The 16,605-nt window shown below is 37.2% G+C and overlaps 4 protein-coding genes across 7 annotated transcripts; 3 read left to right on the top strand and 1 right to left on the bottom strand.

Moving 5' to 3' along the window:
* Positions 1–1,243: 1,243 nt before the first annotated feature.
* LOC116772707 (chromosome transmission fidelity protein 8 homolog) lies at positions 1,244–9,942 on the top strand. The gene is made up of 2 exons (XM_032664982.2): positions 1,244–1,383; positions 9,599–9,942. The coding sequence occupies exons 1-2, from the start codon at positions 1,364–1,366 to the stop codon at positions 9,915–9,917; spliced, it is 339 nt and encodes a 112-aa protein (XP_032520873.1). The 5' UTR covers positions 1,244–1,363; the 3' UTR covers positions 9,918–9,942.
* On the top strand, positions 1,254–9,739 carry LOC116772708 (general transcription and DNA repair factor IIH helicase subunit XPB). Of its 3 annotated transcripts, XM_061522415.1 has the most exons (16): positions 1,958–2,161; positions 2,255–2,323; positions 2,488–2,635; positions 2,921–3,061; positions 3,748–3,942; positions 4,150–4,307; positions 4,831–4,982; positions 5,429–5,595; positions 5,775–5,945; positions 6,477–6,697; positions 7,187–7,370; positions 7,611–7,954; positions 8,221–8,363; positions 8,723–8,806; positions 9,198–9,393; positions 9,599–9,739. In XM_061522415.1, exons 2-15 carry the CDS (start codon positions 2,266–2,268, stop codon positions 9,390–9,392), a joined length of 2,361 nt encoding a protein of 786 aa, XP_061378399.1. In that variant the 5' UTR covers positions 1,958–2,161; positions 2,255–2,265; the 3' UTR covers position 9,393; positions 9,599–9,739. The 3 variants fall into 3 exon arrangements, with proteins under 3 accessions (XP_061378400.1, XP_061378398.1, XP_061378399.1); XM_061522416.1 differs by lacking the exons at positions 1,958–2,161; positions 9,599–9,739 and adding an exon at positions 1,254–1,383 and having other exon boundaries at positions 9,198–9,534; XM_061522414.1 differs by lacking the exon at positions 9,599–9,739 and having other exon boundaries at positions 1,957–2,161; positions 9,198–9,534.
* LOC116772706 (uncharacterized) lies at positions 9,939–16,523 on the bottom strand. Its single transcript, XM_032664981.2, has 5 exons — positions 14,070–16,523; positions 13,824–13,999; positions 13,523–13,733; positions 12,785–12,928; positions 9,939–11,620 (listed from the first exon to the last, which is right to left on the bottom strand). Exons 1-5 carry the CDS (start codon positions 16,236–16,238, stop codon positions 11,462–11,464), a joined length of 2,859 nt encoding a protein of 952 aa, XP_032520872.2. The 5' UTR covers positions 16,239–16,523; the 3' UTR covers positions 9,939–11,461.
* Positions 11,809–12,788, top strand: LOC133319138 (uncharacterized). Of its 2 annotated transcripts, none has more exons than XM_061522417.1 (3): positions 11,809–11,957; positions 12,038–12,217; positions 12,334–12,788. In XM_061522417.1, the coding sequence occupies exons 1-3, from the start codon at positions 11,862–11,864 to the stop codon at positions 12,769–12,771; spliced, it is 714 nt and encodes a 237-aa protein (XP_061378401.1). In that variant the 5' UTR covers positions 11,809–11,861; the 3' UTR covers positions 12,772–12,788. The 2 variants fall into 2 exon arrangements, with proteins under 2 accessions (XP_061378401.1, XP_061378402.1); XM_061522418.1 differs by having other exon boundaries at positions 11,847–11,957; positions 12,041–12,217.
* Positions 16,524–16,605: the final 82 nt, after the last annotated feature.

Raw genomic sequence — 16,605 nt, forward strand, 5'->3', positions numbered from 1 at the left:
GTCTAGTACTATGTCTTTGTATGCAGTCCACCCGTTATTAGAACAACTACCTATGAATCTGGAGATCAATGTGGACCTATCAATTTCTATAGATATCAAAAAGTTGCATTTTTGATGTTTAAAGAAATTATTTGGTAAAGTCTATTCTGATACAAGAACAACAGTAATAAATACTTTTTTAGAAATCGTAAAAGAAAATTTACATTTCTTGTTTGTGGGAAATGTTTTGTTGTAATTATAAACATGTATACAAAATTTAAATTCAATCGATTGAAGGTACTACTTTAAAATCAAAGTTATGACATTCCACCTGAAGAACAATAGTCATATTGTAAGTCAAATAAAAAATTTTTAAATAAGCAATATTTTAAACTTCGCTAAATACAATTTAAAAATAAACCAAAATATGTTAGCTATATTTAAAACATTTCAACGAATTTCTGCTTAAATATAGGCAATCCTTGAACTTCGGCATATTAGGTTAAAAAAGTACCCAAGTTAAGACATATATTTTTATTCCTTTACCTACATGCAAAACTTTATAATTAGGATTCAGATGGACTCAAAATAAAAAAAAACTACCACTCTAAAAAAGGATATATATATAATTAACAAAGTTTTTTTTAAATAAATATTTATGTACTAACGAAATTGTTTATTATATTTGGGATTTGTGTGTTATTAATTTTAGTAACATGTAATGAGAAAATGTTAATATCTAAAAAAAAGTAATAAATTAAACTTTTAGGATAATCATTCTGCGACGTAAGTTAAAATTACGTAACTAGAGGACTGCCTGTATTTTCTTTTCAAGGCATTTTATGAGAAATTAGTATTTAGTTTCTAAACTCGATATATCCACAAAACAAAAGAATAGTAAAATTGCTGTGTCTTGACTTTGAAAATAAAATTCATGACTACATTAAAATGTATTAAAACAAATCCTCATAAAAAAGAAAACAAATGAGATACATAAGGCCCACAAGTAAATAGAAATAGTAGCAGTGAACTAATAACATGTACTAAAAATATAATTCCGTTTTATAGACTACATTATATGAAACCAATATAAAATTTCTAAACCAAAGAACTTTCCTCTTTTCAAATATTCTATTTACGAATATCTAAGCTCAAAAACAATTTTGTATCATGGCATAAGTGGATAATATTTTTTTGGATTGAATGACAAACTGAGGTTTGCGTATAATGAAACACACCGAGAATAATAAAACAACATTCTGATGTCACCTGTAGTTAACCTAAAAATCAATTACGAATTACTTTTCAAACAATAAAGAAACACTTGATATAAATATATAAACATTTGTGAAAGTGCAAATATCTGCCCAGAAAAAGGAAGATCATGCAGATTTATATAAAAAGGTAATCATTTTAACCTCAGCTTTAAATTGATTCCAATATGAAATGTACATTACTTAGTCCAATTCATACGAATATGACTTGAAAATAGACGAATCAATAATAATTGATTGGTTATTACCAGCTCTATAATAATAGTATATCTCTTACCAGCTTAAGATAAGATTCTTACCGGTTTATTTATTGGCATTTTAGCGCCAAATAAATATTCAATTGACAGGTGCCGTCACTTTCAATATGAGCTTTTTAGTTTTTACTCTTTAGTATTCACATTTTCATTTTTTAGTTATCTTGGTTCCTAGTTCCTATTCGTTCTGCAACAAGTGTTATTTCAAAAGTGGCAGAAGCATATAATAGGAATAAAAAAGCATCTATACAATATGAATTTTATTTATAAAATATATTTTTTTCTGTATAATTGTAGTAAAACATGATACATGTCTGTTATTTTGTTTGGAAAATGATGTATAAATAAAATTTCTGCATTCGCGCATATTGTTTGTACTTTTATAAAAATATCGTTCAAATTTCGTTCTTTCGAATTTTATATACTGTACGAAATATATTGACATTTAAGTACGTCAAAAGTCAAAAAAATGAAGAGAATTGATAATTATTTGACAAGAAGATGAAGTCTGGTGGATACAAATTACCATTACGAAAACACAACAGGCATTTTAATATAAATTAAAAGGACGTGTCTTTGTGTCTTTTATTTTGAAAAGCGACCATAAATAGTAGTGAAAGAGTGTTTTTATTTTAATTTATATTCAAGATTAAGGTAAGCCCATGCATTTATAAAAGTAGTAGTATTTTAAAGAGCCCATGCGTTGTAATACTACATATTGAAATTAAATAACATTGTTTTCTGTAGCAAATCATAAAATGGGACCCCCTAAAAAGTTCAGGAAATATGACTCCAAAGGTGGAAGCGACAGATCTGGTGAGTGCCTAAGTTCATTTAAGTAGTTAGTCGGTGTATTGGATGTTCATTTTAATAATAATTTTATATTAAATAAATACTTCATAAAAAAATCTACTTCATTTTGATAACACTCACCATGAAAAAACTATTGTGCAATAAATTTCTATTAAAATAAATTTCAGGTAAAAAGAAAAAAGTAGATGAGGAAGTGACAATTGATTTAGTGGATGATGATAACCCTGAAAGTTCTGGAGTGCCGGGAGCGGCCCTGCAGGATGCTGAGAAAAACGACCAGGTCCCTGAAGATGAGTTTGGAGCTAAAGATTACAGGTGCATAATATTGAATGATTTTATTCTTAGGACTTTAAAGTGGTAATCGTATTAAAATACAAAAATTTGATTAATACAGAAATTAAATAATAAATTATAAGTTTGATACTCAAAAACCACAGTCGGAATATAAACACAGTTGCTTCGATATCAACTTATTTGAACCAGTCTAACTTACATTTTCATAGACGATAAGAATATTAAGACATAGTATTATTTGAAGTGTTTAATAGCGTCACATGTTACAGAGATGCTTTTCTCTTATGTCCTTCATCAAATTTACAGAAATCAAATGGAACTCAAACCCGACAATGCCAGTCGTCCGCTGTGGGTGGCTCCTAATGGTCATATATTTCTCGAGTCATTTTCGCCAGTCTATAAACATGCTCATGACTTTTTAATTGCTATTGCTGAGCCAGTGTCAAGGTATGATATAATAAAATAATGTCTCATAATTTGATGATTAAAATGGAATTCCCTATATTTAATATATATATGTGGAAGAGCCATATCCAACTGATTATTAAGAGCTGTGGCGTCAGCAATGCTGTCTTCACTAACACTATTTCCAACAGTATCCATTTTCACAAATTAAGCACTTACACTTACTCGAACTACTTTATTTCGGATAGTAACAAACACTTAATAATTTAATAAACATCCTCCTGGATAGCTCTCACACTACAGTCTCCACCACCAACATTTCCAAACATAAATGGTTTTCATAGGGTATTTTACACAAGTTTTTCGTAATTAATTATTAAACCATCTAAGCCTTAAATTGTTTCTTAATCATTTATAGAGAACATAATTGAATAACATTGATTACAAAATGGTTACTGTTTAAGTTTTTGTTTTACTAAAACTTGTAGAACAACTTATCTTCACATATAACAATACAGAACAACATTTACTGTTCTTTGATACAAATCACACAACAATCTATAGAACAAAGTAAAATACTTATCAAACAACTATCCCTTATATTGGTTTTAAATGTCGTTGCGCCGATATATATATATTTATAGATGTTTCTACGGCAGTCTAATAAAACACCAAAAGGAACTTAAACCATGTCGTTTTCCTTTTATAATTCGTATAATTCTTTCCAGGCCTCAGCACATACATGAGTATAAATTAACAGCGTACAGTTTATATGCAGCAGTTTCTGTGGGTTTGCAAACAAATGACATAATTGAATATTTACAACGTCTCAGTAAGTGTAACGTTCCGGCCGGTATCATAGAATTCATCACACTTTGTACTTTGTCTTATGGCAAAGTAAAGCTTGTACTGAAACATAACAGGTAAATAAGATTAACATATAACTTTATTTATAATATCAGAATGTCAAAAGAAGAAGAATTAATAGAGATAATTATAGAAAAAGGAGCTATTAGTGCCAACATTTTGTTATTAACACTATTTGATACCTAAACATATCATGCTTCAAATATATATAAATATTATATATAATGATGTAGCATCTTGAATATCATAAATTATTATTGCAGATATCTAGTGGAGAGTAAGCACGTGGATGTTCTTCAGAAGCTCCTCAAGGATCCCGTGATCCAGCAGTGTAGACTGAGACGAGACGGAGATGAAGAACTGGTCACCTCCGCTCTACCTACTACGGCGCCCGCACCGCCCGGGACCGCAGTTAAGACTGGTCGGGTACTTGGACCATACAAACATTTACCATCAGCATCACAAAACCATCATATGTACTTTCTAAGAGTATTTAGACACCACTGACAAACGGTGAAGGAAAACATCGTGAGAAAACCTGGTCTTATAATTTCTAATTATAAGATTGAAATCGCCAACCCGTCTTGCGAGCGTGGCGATTAATGCTCTAGCCTTCTCCATGTGAGAAGATTTGCTCAGCAGTGGGCTTCGATAGGCTGATTATGATGATGATGATGATCACAAAGCCATTGATTATGAACTATAGCTTTGCCTTTACATACAATCTTTCTAACTTTCATATTATGTTGGTTTAATATTTCTTTGCCTTGATTAAAATAATATAAAATTTGTATCACATCTTGATTGTTCTATATTATGTAGCTACCAGAGACCATTGAAAGTATTTTGTTGATCGAGACACTGATATAATACTGGTAGAAATCCTATAGCTGGGGTTCTTGTATGAAGGTCAAATTATTGAAGGTCCATTGTCCATATAATAGGTGAGGACAAACCCGCTGCTAACGGTGCGGTTCCTGAAGACATCAGCCAGTTCTACCAACAACTGGACAAGGATGACGATGACGAGGAGACAACCGATATCACCGCGAAGAACACCGCTGTTGCCTTCGAAGTTGATCCAGATAAGATAGAGGTCATTGACCCATTTAATATATAATATATAAATATCTTTTTCAACAAAATAAAAACATAGTGACTTATTGATACTCATTATTATAGAACCTATATATATTCATTACTTACAATAAGCTTAAAATATATACTAACATGTGGAAAGCCCTGTACTATGATGATACAGGGTGCTGGGCATGGGCTAGGGCCTTGAATCATCGTTTACAGCTCCCTGTACCCTGTACGATAATTCGTTTATCAACTTGAATAGGGTACAGGTGACCTTTTCCACTAATATAACAAAATAGTTATATATGTAATCTCAGCAAATTTTACAGTAGTAGAAAAAAAAATAAGCAAAATCTGATTTTCTCGGAAATAATGATAAAAAATATTATCACTATTGTAATAATATTGGTATCAGGAACTGACAGATGAAGAAGGAAAAAAATTTTTTGTTTATTTCAGGTGATACAAAAACGCTGCATCGAGCTGGAGTATCCGCTGCTGGCGGAGTACGACTTCCGCAACGACGCCGTCAACCCTGACATTAACATTGATCTAAAACCTACAGCAGTGCTGCGACCCTACCAGGAGAAGAGTCTCAGGAAGATGTTCGGAAACGGCCGAGCGAGGTGACGTCACACGACGGTTTAATTCAGTACACTCAATAAAACCAGTATTGTAGTCGCTTTCCCGACAGTCACATTTTTACCAAACTTTTTTCCTAAAGATGCTAGGGCAATACAAACTTCATAGGTACTAAAACCTTTAATCCGACAGTCTTTATAATTGGGTTGATTTTAATTTCCAGGTCAGGTGTGATAGTGTTGCCGTGCGGCGCGGGCAAGTCCTTGGTGGGCGTGACGGCCGTGTGCACGGTCCGCAAGAGGGCGCTGGTGCTGTGCAACTCAGGAGTCTCCGTGGAACAATGGAAACAGCAGTTCAAGTGTTGGTCCACCGCCGACGACAGTATGATATGCAGGTATGCATGGGTTGTTAACAACGCCATCTAGTGAGTGCTCATGAGTATTATAATTATGCCGAACCATGAAGCAAATGCTATTCAGTTTGGTTAGAAAATTTTATGAAAAATTATAACTTCATGTTGTAAATTTGTACGCGGTTGAAGTAGGAGCGAGAGATATAACAGCCAAATCTCTCTACAACCTACTGAAAGACTTGGGCCTGTCAAGTACTAACATCAGTTCATTCTTGGAACGTGCATCGAAGGCAGCCCTAGTAGGTTCGTTTCAAATTTGGCTAGGTATAGAGAGGAGCTTGGACCGTGGAGGTGAGCGTTTAACGCGCGTTAAATAGGCGCCCCTTAAACCTACATCTGGGTTGCAAGTCCCAGGGACTGTTGAAGCTCCTCTCCCTGTAATGCGATGGAGCCGGCGCCCGCACGGTGAATCCATTGAATGCTGAGAGGTTTCGTGTGTTCCCAAGTCTATTACATAACACGAATCCCAGCTGTTAGCATTAATGTTGAGTAATAATATATATTAATTCACAGGTTCACGTCGGAGGCCAAGGACAAGCCGATGGGCGCCGGCATCCTGATCACGACCTACTCCATGATAACGCACGGCCAGCGCCGCTCGTGGGAGGCCGAGCAGACCATGAAGTGGCTTCAGGCGCAGGAATGGGGGCTCGTGGTGCTGGACGAGGTGCACACCATCCCCGCCAAGATGTTCCGCCGGGTGCTCACCATAGTGCACTCCCACGCCAAGCTGGGTTAATGATATATATAACTTCTTGCGCATCAAACACATATTCCATAATGAAAAGTACATCGTCTCGAGTCAAAGGATCCGCAAATACCGGAGGTTGAAGTTAAATCCTGCTCAAGTTGATGAATTTTTATTTCTTTACTTACTATTGGAATGATAATCCTAGCTCATTAATCATGTATACACATATATTACCTGTACATCTGTATATGCGCGGTAGGAAGGTCAAAGAAATATACCTTATAAATAAAGATTACCTTTCTAAAATATGATAATGTAACGGTTGAACTTGAAAATCAACGGTTATTATATAGAGAGAATAAGTTTGCGACGAGCTCAAGCTTGTTACTACATTTGATTAGAACACGCCCACGAATAGGAGGAAGTGGAGCTGATTGAAATGTTAGAGTGTTTCTGCGGTGTGAGCCAGTGTGCGGGCGAGGGTGCTACACCGCGTGTGGTGGACATTGAACTTAACAATGAGTCGACGCAGGTTTGACGGCGACGCTCCTCCGCGAGGACGACAAGATAGCCGACCTGAACTTCCTGATCGGCCCCAAGCTGTACGAAGCCAACTGGTTGGAGCTGCAAGCCAACGGCTACATCGCCAGGGTCCAGTGCGCCGAGGTCTGGTGTCCCATGACGCCCGAGTTCTACCGGGAGTACCTCGTGCAGAAGTAAAAAACTTCATTACTCACGATCGAAATTAATATTTACTTCTTATTTTGAGAATTCCAACCTGCCACATCCAAAACAAGCGTGTAACTGTCACTACAACAATACGATCATCTTGTTATGTGAAGTGAGCCTGTGTTGTTTATTTGGATTTAAATCATATAATCTTGAACACGCTGACATATTACGGTGTGCAGTAGAAATCCGGTTTCATATAAACATAATAATTGATTCTGTTCCAGGATCAATAAGAAAATGTTGCTGTATGTAATGAACCCGTCCAAATTCCGCGCCTGCCAGTTCCTCGTCCGCTACCACGAGCGCCGCGGGGACAAGACCATAGTGTTCTCGGACAACGTGTTCGCCCTCAGACACTACGCCGTCAAAATGAACAAGCCCTACATCTACGGCCCGACGTCCCAGAACGAGAGGATACAGATACTTCAAAACTTCAAGTTCAACCCTAAAGTTAACACGATTTTCGTCAGCAAAGTCGCCGACACCAGCTTCGACCTGCCCGAGGCGAACGTTCTCATACAAATCTCCTCGCACGGCGGCTCTAGGAGACAAGAAGCGCAACGTTTGGGTAACGTAAAAAATACGAATACTCAATCTTTAAACATTGAGCAAAATAACATTTGTGAACTTTAACTGTAAATGCAGTATAATATAAAGTTATAACACATATATCCTGATCATAATAATAGATAGTTTAAAAGTAACATTTTACTTACATTATGTAAAAATTTTAATTAGTATCTTTTATTTTTTATGGCTGTCAATACCTTTACTCGTTGGTTTGTATAAATAAATGATCGATTAACTTCAATGACATGAACAAAATAATTACAGGTCGTATATTAAGAGCGAAGAAGGGTGCGCTAGCGGAGGAGTACAACGCATTTTTCTACACATTAGTATCACAGGATACTTTGGAGATGGCGTACAGTCGCAAGAGACAGCGGTTCCTTGTGAACCAGGGTTACAGTTACAAGGCACGTTCGGTTACAGTAACCAAAATAAGGGCCCTTATATAACGGCTTATGTATTAATGTTTCTTAGAGTATGTAGGTTTTGACAACCTTACCCGTATACCATGATATCATAACATTTAAAATCATTTTTCTTTGATTTAACATAAGTCAATATCGTAATTCTCCAAACTATAGAACAATTAAAATTGCACTTCGTATTTATATTTCATCTATTTTCTAGTAAAGCAAAATAGTTCTAAAAATGTTAAATTGAAGTGACTAAGAACTGTATTGAATAAGCTCCCATAGATAATATTGACTAAAATAAAACCTCGTCATATTCACCTAACAGCGTGCTCAATAACTATGTTTAATTGCAGGTCATTACAGAATTGAAGGGCATGGACCAGGAGCCCGATCTGTTGTACGGAACTCGGGAGGAACAAGGGATGCTGCTGCAACAAGTAAGCTGCAGACATACAGCATACATGACACGTGTTACGAAACAGCAGCTTATACTTTTAAATAAAACAAGTTTTTCTCATTTTAATAGCGATGTTTGTTGAATTAGATCCCAAAATATGTCTTATTTAGATGTGTAATGGTCTGATGTTGTCGATGTGAGTACAAGTTATTACCTATCAAAGCATGAGGCAACAAATAAAAGGCTTACAGGTTGATGTTATTGCCATGTAGTGATAATATGTATTTGTAACACTCAAAAATGTTAAAATAGAAATGATCAGGGGAGGGCTGAAATCTGTGATGACGGGTGCGGGAAGAGCAGAACACACAAATATATAATTATCAATGTCTGACTACTTAAACATACATATTTTCCATTTTCATCATCAGGTTCTCGCGGCGTCAGAGACGGACTGCGAGGAGGAGAGGGAGGGTGGAGCGGGCGGTGCGGGGAGCGCGGGCGGGGCGAGGCGCACCGCGGGGTCATTGGCCTCGCTGGCGGGCGCCGACGACGCTCTGTACCTGGAACACAGGCGCTCCTCGCACCACAACAAGCACCCACTGTTCAAGAAGTTCAGATATTAAAGTGCGCGGCTGTTGGAAATCTTTATAGAATTTTTATTTTTCAGTTGTCGTTACTGTTCCTAACTGTTTCTATCTTTGATAATGGCGATCAAAATGTCATTGTATCGTTCTGTTGCTCATACAAATAAATTATTTATAAGTGTCACGGCGTTTCATTTCCCCGAAGTCTATATGTTTTCACAATTAAAGCGGTATTTTTCTTTTAGCGAGAACGAGACGGGCGGAATATCAGAGTGGGCGATAGTGGAACTGCAGGGTCTCGTGCAGGTGGAGGGAGACGATCGCGGCGGACCCGCGGTGGTGGGGGACCTGCATTACTTCAAAAGAAACCGACATCCCGTGCTCGTGCTCGGCCACCACGTGCTCACCGGCAAGGAGGTCAAGCTGGAGCAACCTATGGCAGTCATGGAGAAGACTGTGGACGGAGGTCAAACTTCGTACAGAGTCAAGGCGATCGTTAGAAAGAAACTACTCTTTAAATCGAGACCTAAGCCCATCATATCAAACGTTAGTGAAAGAGTGTAACATTAAATAAAACAATGCACCGATATATTATGTTCTTTATTTTATACTCTACATATATTTTGATGATATATATATAAATATTGATAACTATGTCAACATGTGTAAATTGTGCATTAGAAAAATACTTATTTCAATTTTTCCTAGCCCGTACTTGACCTGAGAGATGGAACACATGAGTGATGCTGTTCATTGAAATTGAATGAATGACAGTGAACTGGGAAAATAAACTCAGGAGAGAAAAAACATAAAAATTAATGTTTCGGAGTTGCCAGAGAAAAAAAAGATTATGCTGATACAAGTCCCCGTACATCTTCATGCTTATATAATGGCTCTAGCAGAGTAGAAGTAACATTAGCTATGGCTCTAAATTAATCGCTCTCATATAATGTATATCTCACTTGTACTTGAGGAGAGTATCAATAGATTGCTAAGGAGTTACGATAATAGATTTATAATTTCAACTTTATTAGTATAAGTTATACTACTATAGCTTCATTTAAATGTTGAAATTAAAATACATAAAAAATTGAGATACACATACAAAACACCGCTTTGGGTCGATAAACCAGATGTTTAAATTTCAAAGATACAAGTACTATTAAAGGCACTTTATTTTCTTAAAAAACAATTAGGTATTGCTATACTTAAATGTAAATAACTTAATTTTATCTATAACTAAGTAAATTGTAACCGATTCGAAAGGAAATACATTACGTTTTCGATAAAACGAGGACTTTTTTAAAACAAAAGGAATGAATTGCACCTATAAGAATCATTTACACACCGATCGCCACGACATTGATGCGATAGCTCAATGGAGAACTTTGGCTGAAAATTGAAAAAAAAAAAATCTAGATTATAAGATAAACTCAAACATCCAAAACAAAGACATAAACAATTTAAATTGTAACATTTTATATTGATAGTAAAGTCTATAGACTTAAATATAACAAGGAGCCGCCCTCTGAACTAACCAGAGAACGGTGGTCGACTTTTTGAAATGAAAAATATACCGAAATAACAGTCTTTCAACCTAAAACTATAGTATATAATAATATACCGTTCGTTACTCAACTAATGTAAGGTCAATGAATAAACTCCGTGGCTAGTGTTGTGTGAGATTAAGTTACAATCAGACAAAAATAAAACAACACTCTTAAATGCGGCTTACATCTAAGACACTCACGCCACACGCCACACGCCACGCGCCACATGCCGCACATCCTCAGTTAGATCTCGGCGACCTTCACTAACGCTAACAATTTAACTAACAGTCCTCGGCAGGCGGCGGTGGCGGCCACACACCAACTAACCGACGTAACATTTAAGTCGTTATTTAAATTCCCTTCCACCGTTAACACTATATATTGTAAATTCAATAATCAATATCTAACATTCGATAATTCAATCTGATATAAAAAATTCATTATTTACAATACATGATAATCAACAGTCGAACCATTCAATATTAAGAAAAAAAATACACGCGTATGTTGTAGACAGTAATTCTTGTTTGGTGTTAAATTAATACAAAATACATAATATTAGGCGGCGTCCAGACCGGCCCGGAGCGACTCCTGGCCTTCCACGGACGTCCAGTGTTCCACGAAAAGCTCTCGCTCGGACTCCAGACTCGAGAGAAAAGCACCTTCAGCTGTATTATTGTTCCTCAAATTTAAAAGTCTTTTCTTCAATAACACATTCTGCAAAAAAAAAATATAAGTATTAATTATTATAGGAGCGTGCGCATATAAATTATATAATCTGTTTTGGTGTTTTAGCTTTATCTGTTAAATAAATATTTCGATTCGTTTCAACGAGGTCCCGTCTGTAATCCGTCCACCCCTCTATGACGCTAACATTATCTTATCGATGTAGGTTGTGACCTATTGAGGCAATCTTCAAACAACACGAACCTAATTGTCGCTCCGACCAAACACACTAATGTATATAGCAAATGTTATATATGTATTCATTTTTATTAAATATTCAACAGTGAATGGCGAGAACGAGGAAACGGATTTATACTATTATGGACTAGTGAGTGTTATATATTTTTTTAAAACTATTATGTTATATTCATTGTTCGCATGTGTGTGTGCGTATGTTTGTGTGTTAAGGAGGAAAGTGAGCGAAGTCTTCCCCGTTGCGAGGACGGCGAGGCGTGCTCGGTGTTGCTGCGCCGCTACTGGCGCCCCCCGGCCCTGGTGCGGCTCTGCCGGTGCTCCCGACGCACGCGCTGCGATAAGATCGCGTCAGGAGACAGACTGGTGGAACTGAACAACCGATCGGACTTGCAGGTGCGAGACAATGTCACTCTCAAAGTGGTTGTAAACCGGCGTGGTATAAATTGCTTTCATGATTTTGTTTCATGAATCATGTCATACATATATATTGAATACTATTTTCTCACTAGTTCTGCAATCCGGTCACAGAATGGCCGGAGTGTTCCATCAACGAAGCGCCTCTCAAGATCGAAACAGCGTACGAGCGCATGAGTCCCGATGAGATCGAACTATTGCACCGCCAGAGCATACAGCTCGCGCCGCCGAGGATACGCCTCCGGTGCCTTTGCCCGAAACCAAACTATTGGAAATTAAAAACCGAAGACAGCGACACAAACCTAACATATCGCTGCTCGTCTCTGCCGCTCTGTAAAACCGGTGACGTCTGCGGGAACGTGGACGACGTCCTGCTATCTCTGTATCAGTCGTGCCTGTGTCCCAAAAACCACATCTGCGTGCACAGCGGCGGAAGAACGCAGATCCAGATCTCGGAGCCGCTGTATCGGGGGAGGGGCTGGCGTGCCCGCTGTCAAGCTCTCAGTGACGAGGATAGCTACGAGGATTACTGATCACGTTACACACCTGCACCGGCTGCGCCGCCACGTCTTTGGCTATGTTCAGCATCTGCTCGTCGAGTCTGTCCGGGTACAAGGTGCGACTTATCAGACCGCCCGCCACCGCCTCCGACGCTGTCAGGCGACGGCCGAATATGAACAAGTCGTTCACCTAAAAATATATATAATTTTAATTAAACACCAGAAATAAACAAAATATAAAGACCATGTGGTTCATAAAAAACGAATATTTTGACATTTAATATTAGCTTGTACAGCAGAAAGTGATTTATAACAAAATCGAGAAAGTTAAGTATACATTAATATAAATTTAAATAATTGTCATCTTATATTGTGAAATAAAATAACTGTCAATAATCAATGTAGTTTAATAAATCAATGAGATACGTTTAAAATTGTTTGAGTGCCACGTCATATCCGGTCCTGTAGTGATCAAAATCGTTTATATAACAGTGAAATTTTTAATCCGAATACCTTTAATTTTATTTGTAGTTTAAAGAACAATCCTTAAATAATATAATGTGAAATAGATTCAGATGTACTTTTTTTTGCTTTCTTTATAAATGATCATTATAGTAAATTGAATGTTTGATACTCCCTCTGTTAATGTTCTAGCTATATTTTTCTTTAACTATTTATTTCTTTCTCATCAACTGTGTAACTGTCCCGGCACATTGTTTTGGCCCTGCCGTAATAATTCATTTTAATATAAGCTGTATGTTTTCTCATAAATAAATAAACCTACAAGCGCCTGCGATAGTTGACATCGCGAGGTGAGGACAGCGGCCCCAGGAAGTAGGGGAGAGGAGCCGGCGCCGGTGAGGGCGAAGATCGCGTCCTCAGCCGCCACGGACACGTCGCTGAGAGCGGCCAGGGACAAAGACAGCCCGGAACAAGCGCCCGCCACGCCGCACCAGACCAACTTACTGTGGCGGGCCGCGGAGCTCAGCAGGCCTCTGAAGTTATACAGTCACCCATGAGCTCTTACATACTTTCATTATAGACAAATATGGTTATATATTATTTTTTTTATGTTAAATGTTTACTTAATAGTTTCGGCTAATTCTGTAGCGTGATGAACCCTGATTTCTTTGTTCTCATTCACCAGCAGCGCCAGGTCAAGCAAGGAGCAGACGGTTCCACAATGAGATGAGAACATAGTGATTGATATGTCTTTTCTTTTGTCTATATAGTTCAAAGCCATCTCCAACTCTTTCAAAACCTGCAAAAAGTGTATATATTAATATTAGGCCACTGACTCAGTCAGTCAACGGGCTGCATAATTCACATACCTCAACCCCGATTTTGTCCCCTGTGTTCTGGACGTTTATAACAGCTAATCTTTGATCGAGCGTGATCGATACGAAATTAAATTTATCGATTTCCTCTTTTGGTACAACGAGTACGTTATCTCTTTGTTCGGCTGTTTTCACTATCTTTTTCTGTTTCGCCGGTTTCTCACTCTTAGAGGCTTCCCTTTTCCGTTTGTTGAGGGCTAAACTCAGTTTTGAATTTAACTTCTCTTTAATTGACAGGCAATCACTTTTGTTTATTATTTCACTAGCCGGCGTATTGTCTGACTCAGGATTGAACATGTCTCTCGGTGGCTGTCCCTCGTGTTCTACGTTGCTATTTGTTTTAATGTCAGCCGGACTCTCTGTGGATGTTGACTGCTGTGACAATCGTGTATTACTGTTTGTACTGCCTCCTTCAACATCACTGAGGCGTCGGGGACTCATACAGCTACTGGAATATGAACTTGATGAGTGACGTCTGTATATAATGGAGTCGTCTGCACTATGTGTTTCGAAATCCTCGCTGGCGGGAGACTTGACCGAGCTGCTCAAGGACGCTCTTTGTTTGCCGCTGAGGATTCTCTTTGGTTCTCCGTCTTCGTACTTAATGAACTCCTTTTTTCTTTCTCTAAACTTCATTTCCTTGCCCTCTGGTGTGGAGCTCTGAAGTTTTTTTATAAATTCGGCTTTAGTTTTCATATTCTTCTTTCCTTTGGTTGCTTCGGGAGTCAATTGGTATATCATGTTCACTGCCCCTTCGTCCATAAGTAATTTGTCTACTTCTGATAATCTTTTATTTTGCTTATTGTTTTTAGGAGATGGTTTTTTCCACTGCAGTTTAGACAGAGGGGACTTTGACTTGGACCTTTGAATGTTTGGGTCAGGCTTTAATTTCTTTGATGGCGTTTGATCCTTATTGCAAAAAATCTCTTTGCTCTTAACTGGAGTTTTTCCTTTTGTAAATGTATCTGGGTTGTCAGGATCAAAGATTACTTTCTTTTTTATGACTCTGCTCAGTCTGCGAGGGGGGATTTCTTCATTTTTATCAGATGACTGTAATGCATCTTCTGCCATTGAAGAATCTTGTGTAACTTGGTCATCATTGCCAGTCTGGTTGATAACTTCGTCCTGACTTATTTTAACATCTTCGGTATCTTTTAACAAAGCTTCACTTTCTTCAACAATGTTATTAGGCTGATGGCCTTCACCCGTTTCCTCATCTTCCCAATCCATAACCAACACTTTGACAATATTTTTCTTTTGATCATCCTGTTGTGGCTTATTTTCTGATACAACTTCAGTTTCAACTTTATGAGATTTATTGTTTACTGCGTTTGCCTTTGATACCTTTTCTACTACTTTGGTTTTATTTCTTCTCCGTTTAAGTTTTGAAAGCTGCTTTAAGGCTATTTCAGCTTCGGACAATTTATTTGAATTACTTTTCAAGGGCTCAGTATTATCATTTTCTTCATTTATATCATTCCCTTCTAATATATCCAGTAACTCCTCCTTATTAAATACTTCTTGTTTGTCTGTGCTATTATTATTTTCACTGTTATCGGCAACATCCGAAGATCTCAATACTTCACTTAATTCAATATTTGGTGCCAAGTCATTTAAAATGTAAGTTGAGGAATCAATTTCTTCATTATTAGTCAATACATTTTCATTAAAATCATTTTCTTCAATAAGTATTTCTGTTTCGAATTTCACTTCTTCCGAATTGGTCGGGATTACCACTTCTTCTACAGCTTCTGATACAACCTCTTGTTTGCTTGGTTCAGATTCGGCCTCAGTATCATCTACAATTACTTCAGTTACAACAGTCTCGACTGTTTCAACTTCTTCAATATTTTCTTGGATAACTATGTCTTTATTATGAACTTCTTCTACTTCTACATCGTGTTCCATGGGTGGGATGCTTTCTGAGACCAAAATGTCATTACAATGTATATCGTTAGCTTTAGCTTCTAAATCATTTACCGTGTCACTAGAAATTTTCTCAGTGTTATTCACATCCGAATGCGCTTCCTCATTTTTTCCGGCGGATTCAACCCCATTTGACGTACAAACCTCATTAGAGTCTTTAGCGACAACATCGCTGTCTTCGGATTTTGTAACACACGGAGCTGCATCAGACGCTGAAACTTCTTCTACAGCTTCCATTTTGTGTTAAATTTTATTTATCTTCTCTTAATTCGGATTGAATATAACCTAATGTGTTGATAAATAAATCAAACAAACGCAATAAAAGTGTTACTTATTAAATCACATTATAAATATATTAAACTGCACAAAAAATTTCCAAAACTCTTAGTTAATTCCCATCTACTAGTATTAAACAAGCCGTATGGGTTTAATTACACTTATTCTATTTATCAAGCGTCGGTGCATTTCATTTCCAAGCGAGAAAAAAGAGTCGCCATATATACGTGGAATAGTTATGGACGGTTTCATTATCTGTAGAAATCTAGCCGTCAACTGTTTCTACATTGTCTTTACTTCACCCTAGCTTTTATATCGAAAAGTAAAT

Source organism: Danaus plexippus, chromosome 12 (assembly GCF_018135715.1).
Source record: "Danaus plexippus chromosome 12, MEX_DaPlex, whole genome shotgun sequence".
Classification (NCBI taxonomy): domain Eukaryota; kingdom Metazoa; phylum Arthropoda; class Insecta; order Lepidoptera; family Nymphalidae; genus Danaus; species Danaus plexippus.